This window comes from Cornus florida, unplaced genomic scaffold (genome assembly GCF_030987335.1).
Source record: "Cornus florida cultivar Cherokee Brave unplaced genomic scaffold, ASM3098733v1 CherokeeBrave_3.0.0_Hap2_Chr05, whole genome shotgun sequence".
Classification (NCBI taxonomy): domain Eukaryota; kingdom Viridiplantae; phylum Streptophyta; class Magnoliopsida; order Cornales; family Cornaceae; genus Cornus; species Cornus florida.
In genome coordinates, this window is record NW_026775575.1 from 118,241,717 (window position 1) to 118,251,871 (window position 10,155).

Consider the following 10,155-nt stretch of genomic DNA (forward strand, 5'->3'; position numbering starts at 1 on the left):
TACTCTGACCCCACCAAAAATTGACATTTGGGGTGTAAGTGAAATACTAAACCACTAATTCCAATGTAAGTGAAAATTAAAACCAAAATCTTCATCTACCTGAAATATGACCTAACCTCAAGGGGTCTGAGTGTAATTTACCCTATTTCTTTGTTCAAATTAGGTTTTTTTTAATGGTTTATTATCAAATTATTTGAGGGTATAATGGTAAAATCATTCCAAAATCTAACCACATATCATTAGAGGGAGGTCAATGCCAATTTTTGAAAAGTTTCACTTAGAGTGTAATTAAGCCAAACTTCAGAGAAGGAGAGTGTATTTAACCACAAAATATTGGTTGCAAATGGGTGGGTGAGCCCAAAATTAAGACTAGCTGGGTGGGTCAGCCCAAAAATTCACCAAGCTTGGAGGTTAATAATACTTTATTCATTTCATTCTCACCCACTGCCTACATTCCTCTACTTGATTCTAAAGCCGAAGGCTTCCCTTCTATACAAAAACTATTTACTTGAGTTTGCTCTTAAAAAAAAAAAGAAAAAAAAAAAGACTTAATTAAATCATCGTCATTGTATATACAGTAAATTTACTACTAGTACAGTAGTGTTGTTATAGCTTCCATGAAGAGGAGAGTATGAGTAGTTTAGAAGAAACACGATGGATGATGTTTCCAGTTATTTTGTAGAAAATGTTATTCATCTTTAATGAACAAATTAATGTTGCCATGTCTGTCTTAGGATACCACCATTCTATTGGTTGTGGGTATACTGGCATGTGTGCAAAGCTTTCTTTCTTTCTTTAAGATGATTCATCTACTTTGGACCACCCAGTACAAACTGATAATAATACAATGGTTGGTTTGGATTTAATCTGATTTTCTAAATTAAAATGATTTATCAACTTTGGCTCAAGCACATGTGCTGATGCTTCCATCCATTTTGCGGAGGTAAGAGGCAATTTTTTTCTACCAAATAATCATCACAAAGGGCTATAGAGCTGGTTGAGGAGGGTTCAAGTTTTTGCTGGAACAAATTAGATGTAGTTATTTGCGGGATAAAATAATAATAATAATAATAATAAAGCAAATACTCCATCACAGTCTTCTACTTCAATAATTTATAGAGTAATTTCCATTAGTGAAAGTAACATACAAAATCCATCACATTATCATTTGGACGATTGGTCAAATATCGGTCATATAATCACCAAAACAACTGCGTCCTGGCAAATTCATCAACTTGATATGCCCCTTTGAATGTACGTACACACATATTATACATATATATGTGTATATATATGTATTGTACAAAAGTAACGGACCAACTATATAATAAAGGGAAAAAAAAAAAGAAAATCACTTTCAGAGAGAAATTTATCCCACGAATGCCTGTACAAATTTTGTTCAGGTGTTAATTTGGGACAATCAAATATTGAATGCCGACTTTGTTCAGGTAATAAGAGGAAGGCACAAGACAGTTCACGAAATTGAAGATGTACCTCACTAACACGTAGTTTCTCCTGGTCAAACATTAACCAGTCCATTAAACAACCCGAGAAAGCTGGCTCCTATGAGGAAAGCATCCAAATTCTCACTCTGTACACAGCCCACCCATTTCTCCCCCCCAAAAGAGCCTTCCTCCTCTCTACATGAATTGCTCCATTCCTACGCCTCAATATCTAATACAGTCTTGACAAACCAAATTGCACGGTCCCTAATTTCCTGTGAGCAGCGGCAGATGTCGTGGCAGCAGTGGCACCAATCCCACCATAATGAGCATTTGCCTGCAACAAGTTCATGTCGATAGCAGTTCTTTCATCAGCATGGTCCAGCTTGGTTGCTCCTGATCGCGTCATATAGAATGGGTTTGTGTCTATATTGATGGCTATATCTGAAGCTAACATAGTGGACGTCCCACATCGAGGAACTTGTTTAGCTTGCAAAGCCAAGTCCCTCTCCGTCGCTGTTGCAGATCTTTCCTGCTTTCCCTTGCCACTCCTGCCGTAACAATACACAGCATGGATAGCCTGGGGAGGGAGGACAGAGCTTCTGGCTACTGTTCTAGGATCAAAAGTTTCTTTTATGACATTCCCATTCTCATTTGGTATAACAGGCCCTACAACTTTACCTGGTTTTGCTGAGCAGCAAGAACAAGATAAATAAAAACAGTTTAACCTGAATGGGAAAAAAAAGATAACACCAGTAAAAGTAACAATTTTCTGAAGAAAAAACAGTAGAGTACCTGGTGGCATCCTTTGTGGTGCCAGCGAGGTTCTTGATAGATTCCCAGGAATTCCATCTGTATCTCTGGAGTTCCGACTGCAGGACTCCACTACACATTGCCGATCTTTAAAGGTAGGAACATTTGGTGGCTCTTTAGGAGGAACTGTATTTGACGGCACAATGGTAGACCTGCAAACATCAATGGAGTGGAAAATTTGCCATCATCATTATGAAGGCACCCAAGATAAACAAGAGCATGGAAGTGTGCGGAACAAGAAGACGGGATTCTGAAAATATATTCATTATGTATATTTCACCATCACTGTGTTCCCCTGATGCAAGGGAGCCAAAAAAAATTATCCACACATGCACACAGATTGCCAGCTCATATTTTTGGGCCAAGATTGGATGTGAAATTATGGACAATATGTTAAATTGGCCAGTACCTTATTTCCCTCTTGCGGACAATATGTTAAATTGGCCAGTACATTATTTCCCTCTTATGGACAATATGTTAAATTGTCCAGTACCTTATTTCCCTTCTCAAACTATATTTAAGTCCTGGCCCACACACTTTTTCTTTATCCAAAATTGCCACTTATTTCAGACTTTCAGTAGTTGCTCCCAAAAGGCATTAGGAACACAAAACCTAAGAAGAATCATTGTCATTCTCTCCATCTTCTAGGTGCACCAGAAATTTCAACATTTCTCTTCGTCATTTGGATTTCGTTATCAAATAAATAAATAAATATCCTCTCTCTAAATTAATTTTAATAAGACGACTCATTGGATTCAGAAACCGTACACATCAAATTCTACTCATAAACTAGTACTTCAAAACAATTGTACTTCAGTTGCAATACTGTATTTAGTTGAGATATCGGATGAAGTTAAAAATTTAAATGCCGCAAAATTGGTTGATAATTTATAAGAACAACGCTAGTTAGTTGACCATAATTATATACTGTAAGATAAAAGGTATTCCATTAGATGAAAAGCTCCTTCTATATATTCCACTAGATTACATATCCTTCTATCTATGTTGATAATTTATAAGAACAACTCTAGTCAGTTAAACATAATTATATAATGTAAGATAAAAAGTATTCCATAAGATTAAATGCTCCTTCTATATATTCCACTAGATTACATGCTCCTTCTATCTATGCCATGCATTGCAAATATCATGTTGATTGATGTTATCATGTCATATCAACATTACCTTTAATTATAAAATGTAAATTAAAAGTTAATTTGGAGAATCACATTGATGTGACAAATTCTTAATGTCAACTTGATACATGGTTATTGATGCACACATACATAAAGGCATGTTAAATTGTTCATATTTATTTATTCTTATCTTCTTATCTTTTTATTTTATGTTTAAAGTAAAGATACGAGTACAACAAAAAAGAAAAAACAAGAAAATGCAAGAGATGTCAACTTACCTAGGGAGAGACACATGCTTTCTCTCATATTTAAATTGTTCATATTTATTTATTTTTACCTTTTTATTTTATGTTTAAAAGTAAAGATACGAGTATAACGAGAAAAAAAAAAACCTGGAAAATGCAAGAGATGTCAACTTACCGAGGGAGAGACACATGCTTTCTCTCAAGCGGAATAACCGGCCCATTTTTACCACCATTTTCTTCAAGATGAGCAAACTGCTTTCTGAACTGATCAACAGCACTGCATACGACAGGTGCGGAAAAATATTAGGACCGAGGCGTATAGATATATTCAACACCTAGTAAGATATTTCAAAAAGATGAAAAGCACCTAGAAAAAGAGAGACAACCTCGGATAGAGAAAATTGGTCCTTTCCACGCCATTCATGTAATCTTTGAGTAGCTGAGGATGGTATTCTAGTATCTCACGGAAAATTAATTCCCGTATGTCCTCCTTTGTTACCCTTCGCCTCTCAAATTCAAACTCCATTTTTGTAATTGGCTGGCAAGACGGTTCCCTCTCGACTTTGGCCAGTCCCTTGAAGTATGGATCGGCCAATGCCTGGTAGAACAAAAATCAAAAGTAATTCCAACTTTGTCACATACAAAGCAAAAATGTTAATACATCATAAAAGCCTCACATTGCTCCAATCCTTGAAGGAGAAAAGAAATTACAGCAAAGTATCGAAGAAACGCAACAGCCAAGCATGTCTATAGGTTCACATGCCTATGGTAAAGATCAAAGTAAAGGATCTATTATGCCTTAACAAACCTCTTCAGCAGTTGGCCGGTCTTTCGGATCAAAAGCAAGAAGCCTTTCTAACAATCGAAGTGCTAAAGGATCTGCATTTGGAAACTTCTGAGAAAAAGGTACAGGCTGCTTCTTCCTCATGCTAGTTAGGTATCTCCTAGCCTTTTCATTTCGAACCTGAATTCAATAGAGAAGAAACTTGATGTTAAGATCAAGTTTCCAGAGCAAGGTTTTGAAGTAGAGCAATATGATCCAATACTGTTGCAATGAAGACAGTTGTCTACCCGAGAAATGGTATCCATTGAAGGTGTCCCAAGAAGATCAGTCATCAAATCCAGCTGGTGAACTACATTTTTTCCAGGAAACAATGGCTTCCCTGTTAGAACCTCTGCGAAGATGCAGCCTATACTCCATATATCGATCGCAGGGGTATACTGCATGATACCATCACAAAAGAAAATAAGCTAGCATTAGTGGAACATCACCCTACACAAAAGTATAGACTACTACAAGGCTTGCCATCTTCATCTTAATAACAAAGAACTAATACGCTTACCATATTTATCTTAAAACAAGATACTCTAAACACAGTTTGCAAATCAAATATTGTGTGACATATGCAAAACAATTCTCTTATCCTGAACCGTGTAATAAAATCTCTACTAATATGAAGTTAACGAGGCATCAACATTAATTGCAAACATCACAAGTGCATCATGGACCTCCAATTTTATGCTTTTATTTTCTTATGTTGCACTCCTGTAGACACCACATTTTATCTAACCTCTTATTCTGAGTATAATTCATCACCTGGACTTCGTAAAATTTGAAAACAGACGTGATCAAGGAGCCCCAGGGCTGCACAAAAAAACATTAGAACCGGTAAACCGGATAAGACTGAACTGAACTGTACGGTTTGGTTTGTTTATACAATGGAATGGTTCGTTCCCAATTTCAAAAATTAAAGAACCATTAATTACTGTTCTATTCAAGTTTGGGATCCAAAAGGACTGAATTGAACCATTAATAATAAATAAATAAATATATATATATATATATATATATTATAGTACACTCGTTCAATTTTGATCATGTGTGTGTATATATATGCATATAAATATTTTTTTTGATAGAATACAATTTTCCATGCACCACAACACATAGGATCATCATATATGTATATGTATATGTGTGTGTGTGTGTGTGTGTGTGTGTGTGTGTATTTTAGATTCTGTTTTTTCATTTGATTAATACGTCTATAAAAGCATGTGTGTGTGTGTGTGTGTGTAAGAAAGCCCAAAACCGTATTAACCAAAAGGGATGGACCCATGTGCACAGGAAGTACATGGGTTCCACCCAACACTCTCTTATAAAAGCAACTTTGACGCCAAAAAACAAACAACTCTCCACTACCAACTCTGGCATAGCCCAGTTAACTCCGAAGAGGAACAGTAAGATGCACCACGTATCACGAGAAAGAGATGATTGGTGCTCTCTTCTGCCCTCTTTTAAATACGAAAAACTAAGATCTATGAAAACGCACAAAAATTTAAAAAATTAAAGGTCACAAAATATTTAGGTCTATGAATTGACAAAACATGCAAAATATCTGAGGTACCTTTGAGAAGAATGACCCGCAAAGCTCTGGAGCTCTATACCACCTTGTAGCAACATAATCCTGTAAACAATTCAATGCAACTCAACAAAATCTTCCCAACTAAAAGCATACAATACTATTAAGAAAATAAAAAATCAAAGTCCTATCCTATCAAGAAAATACAGAATTTATAGATTTTATTGAAAGAATGAAAGTAGCAAATTCACTCATCTAAATTATTTGAACAGCATACCGTCCAAATTATTGTCGTAGGTGTATCACTGAATGCAACTCTTGCCAACCCAAAATCGCAAATTTTGAGTTTGCAGTTAGCATTTGCAAGTATATTCTTTGGTTTTAAATCTCGATGATAGACGTTTGCTGCAGCCAAATAGCTATTATCAGATAAACTTAACATTCCACAATGAAGCCCAACTCACTACCCCTTTGGGGCACACAAAGAAATGCAAAAACATTAAAATGATAAATAAATATAAACATATAAAAAGAAACTTATATGTTCAGGGAGGAGAATTATTAAGTTCAACTGTAAAATTATGTGTTAGCAATCAAAAAAATTTATCACATAAAGATGGTTAAAGAAGAATTTATCATTATAATTTTTCATCAATAAACTAATACGCCAAATACAATGTATGCATCAGTCAACTATGCATTGTTTTAATGTCGCAAAGCAAATGGAGGTTACAGTTACCGGTGTGAATATACTTCAAAGCACGTAATAACTGGTAAAGGAAAAACTGATAGTGTTCCCGCGTCAAGTCATCGTTAGCTTTAATGACTTGGTGAAGATCTGACTCCATGAGCTCAAAAACAACATAAATATCCTTAAAGTCTCTTCTCGAAGGTGGTAGCATAATGTGTTTAATTTCAACGATGTCTGGATGTCGTAGAAGCCGGAGCAGCTTTACCTCACGAAGAATACGAGCTGCGTCTGAGATGTGTTCAAAAATATCATGTATTTTCTTTATTGCCACTTTTTCACCAGTATGGGTGTCGATGGCAGAGCAAACAACACCATAGCTGCCTTTCCCAATAACCTCCTGAATTTTGTATCTATTGGCATCACCGTATTCAGAGAAGAAGTCCATCTCTGCAGAATTCTGTACAAATAAATCAAGTTGAATCAGATTACAAGATACCAAATTTAAATGACCAACCCACTGGACATGGTACATACCAGAGGGGGGAAGAGAGAGAGAGAGAGAGACAATATATATGGACAGTTAAGTTCAAACACATCCATTACACAAATCCTTTTACTTGTTACGTACTTTCAAGCTGTCTTTCCTGTAATATATATATATATATATATATATTTCAATCATGTTCGTTTCACAAGTTCCCTCTCCTTATAGAATCTTTCATTATGTAAGAAACACATAATATTTCAAAAAACGATCAATAGTATAGATTGTTAATCAAAAAATTCCACTAAACCTAATCCATGTTACTAGTTGTCATTCCTAACATTAATTTACTCGTTTGACCTACTGTATCCTGCCTATGCAAGGTGGTGGTAGTGGGAGACTAAATAATATTTTGGTATTTGACAAAGTATTAACCCTACAATTTAAAAACCCAACCTCATGCTTGCCAATACGAGCTTTTATCATTGCATAACAACAAAATAAGAAATAAAAATAGAAAAAAGAAAACCTTTTACGGTAAAATACAAATCACAATGATCATAACTGTAACAAAGAATGTGATCAGGTCCACTTCTAACAAAGTGAAAAAGATTTACATTAAGGGAAAAAAATAAAAATTATACAACTAAAATGTATCTATTGTTTGCAAGTGTACTTTTCCATTCTCCACCTTGAAAATTCAGTTCAGGTATATGATTATAATTATATCAAGGTATGTCACATTCATAGCATAGAGCTGGAGATTTTTTTCTCTCTTTTTCCTTCTTTTCCCTAGCAGGTCAATACATTCGCATGGTTACTTCATCTCAAATGACTTCACATGCATCAATTCAGTGCACATAAAAGAATGTCACGTTCAAGGCATAGAGCTGTATTATGTTTTTCCTGTCTCCTTTTTCCCTATCAGGTCAAAAAACAACCTTGCTTAGTTAAGACTTGATCTTTGTCTAAGACGTGTTTCTTCCCATGCAACAATCAATTGAAAATGACCATGTTACGAACTGAGAGAAAAGATCACTACTACTTAAGATAGCATCATATACGTCAAACCCCCTTGTTTAAGAACAAATTTGTTAGCCTAGAACCCAGAGTTTAGACACTTGAATATGGACCAAATCACTTACCGAAAGAAAGAATATGGACCAAATCATTTCGAACAAGCCATAAATAATAATTCTAAGAGTGGAGAGTATATGAAAACAAAGAAACATAGAAAAAGAAATATACAAAAATCCTATTTAAAAGCAAGGAAAAGATATTAGATGAATAAATATGGATTTACAATGAATGAAAGAGAGATGAATAAACACTTGACAGAACAGAATCAGATTCTCAGATTCTGGTAGAAAGAGAGATTGAAATAATTTATAAAGATGGGATTAGAGTCTAGAGATGCTTTAATAGAAGGAACATAAGCATTTCTCTTTTGGATAATCATTCCAGAATAAGAATGAACTACTTGGAAAAAAAATAAAGAAAACAAAAATAAAATAAAATAAAAAAGGGAAAAAGAAAATAAACTCACGTCAACTGGAAACCGAATTCCAATTGTAATGGTATTCAATAACATGGAAACGGAAAAGAAATTTAAGTAAACAGTTCAAAAATAATATCAAGAGCATCACCTAGAATACGTTACATATCAACATAAGACAAATAAAAATTCCAGACAGAAGTCTCCAATTAACAATTAAACAATTATTCAACATCAACATGCACAAAGATCAATTCTTGTCATGCTAATAAAATACATATATATCAGCTTTAAAATGTCTCAAAATTCTCCCACACATGTAACCGTATATGTTTTTGAGTTTAAAAGGTTCACAGTTAATGTTGTTGATGAAAAATAAAGCTGACCTTCTTTCTGTGATCTTGCTGCATTGTTATTGTTTATCCAAAAAATTCAGAAGACAATAGTCAAAAAGTGCGTTCTGTTAATTCTATATCAGATGTGATCAAAGGAGAGTGAATTCAGGAGAGTATTAGCCACATTTGCCCCACCGTCCTCGACTTCGGATCACAAACGCACAATCCCACCTTGATCTCTTTGAATTCTTCACAAGGCATAGAAACCTACCAAGATCCCTCATGCACTCCTCCACACACCACTCTCTGAACTTGGAAACGACGGCGTACAAATCCAAATCCACATCCACAATCATGGATAGATCAAAACTCCGTATTCACCAAGCTCTTGCATAGCTGCTTGCTAAATGCCAAGCCCAAAACCCTAATTCAAACCCACAATACTCACAATTTCATGGATAGATCTGAAGAAACCCTAACTGGCATTAGAGGGCAGTAGAAGCCGAAGATCTGAACACCGACAGGAGAGAGAGTGAGATATATGCATATACAATGGTATAATGGGGAAAATCAGAGGTGTATGGCTTGAATCTAGGGCATTACTATTTACTACTGTATATAACTTACTAGTCTTTCTTATCCGGATCGTATTAGTGTACCGAGGAATTGAATTTCATACGGTAGTGGCAGGGCATCGTAATTATCAGGGGATTTGAGAGTGTTTTAGAGACACTTTACTGATTAATTACCTGCTTGTTTCCTAACTTAGGTACAACTATACGAATCACCGACAATTTTTTACACGTATCATGCCACGTGGCTATTTTCGTCGAATTTAAATATAATTATTAAATTAGGCTAATAAAAACGTACTACCTACCGATACTTATCATTATAAATTTATAGGTGGCCGCAATGCGTGTCATTTTAAATAAAATGATACTTTTATCTCTTATTTTATAAATAATTAATTATTTTTAAAAAAATATTACAATTACTTTTTTAATTAAAAATTTATTATTTTATAAATTTAAAGTTTTAGGTCACTTACAATCTCACAATTGTTTCTTGTTAGAGTTTAATATTGGCAATAGAAGATTAGCATAGGAAGTATGTAAGAATTATAAAAACTTTATCAATCAGGCAGGGCCAAC

The 10,155-nt window shown here is 34.8% G+C and overlaps 1 protein-coding gene across 2 annotated transcripts; it reads right to left on the reverse strand.

The window, feature by feature from the left end:
- Positions 1 to 1,176: 1,176 nt before the first annotated feature.
- On the reverse strand, positions 1,177 to 9,612 carry LOC132309004 (mitogen-activated protein kinase 20). Of its 2 annotated transcripts, none has more exons than XM_059807350.1 (10): positions 9,053 to 9,612; positions 6,736 to 7,144; positions 6,274 to 6,401; positions 6,042 to 6,101; positions 4,708 to 4,857; positions 4,445 to 4,600; positions 4,023 to 4,234; positions 3,812 to 3,913; positions 2,238 to 2,407; positions 1,177 to 2,123 (listed from the first exon to the last, which is right to left on the reverse strand). In XM_059807350.1, the coding sequence occupies exons 1-10, from the start codon at positions 9,074 to 9,076 to the stop codon at positions 1,675 to 1,677; spliced, it is 1,860 nt and encodes a 619-aa protein (XP_059663333.1). In that variant the 5' UTR covers positions 9,077 to 9,612; the 3' UTR covers positions 1,177 to 1,674. The 2 variants fall into 2 exon arrangements, with proteins under 2 accessions (XP_059663333.1, XP_059663331.1); XM_059807348.1 differs by having other exon boundaries at positions 1,177 to 2,132; positions 9,053 to 9,610.
- Positions 9,613 to 10,155: the final 543 nt, after the last annotated feature.

Bases quoted from the DNA above. Each gene is read 5' to 3' on its own strand.
- LOC132309004 (XM_059807348.1), bottom strand. From the start codon at position 9,076: ATGCAGCAAGATCACAGAAAGAAG. The intron at 4,235-4,444 runs GTTTGTTAAGGC...TTGTTCTACCAG, and splicing joins ACCGGCCAACTGCTGAAGAG to GCATTGGCCGATCCATACTT. The intron at 2,408-3,811 runs GTAAGTTGACAT...TGATGTTTGCAG, and splicing joins AAGCATGTGTCTCTCCCTCG to GTCTACCATTGTGCCGTCAA.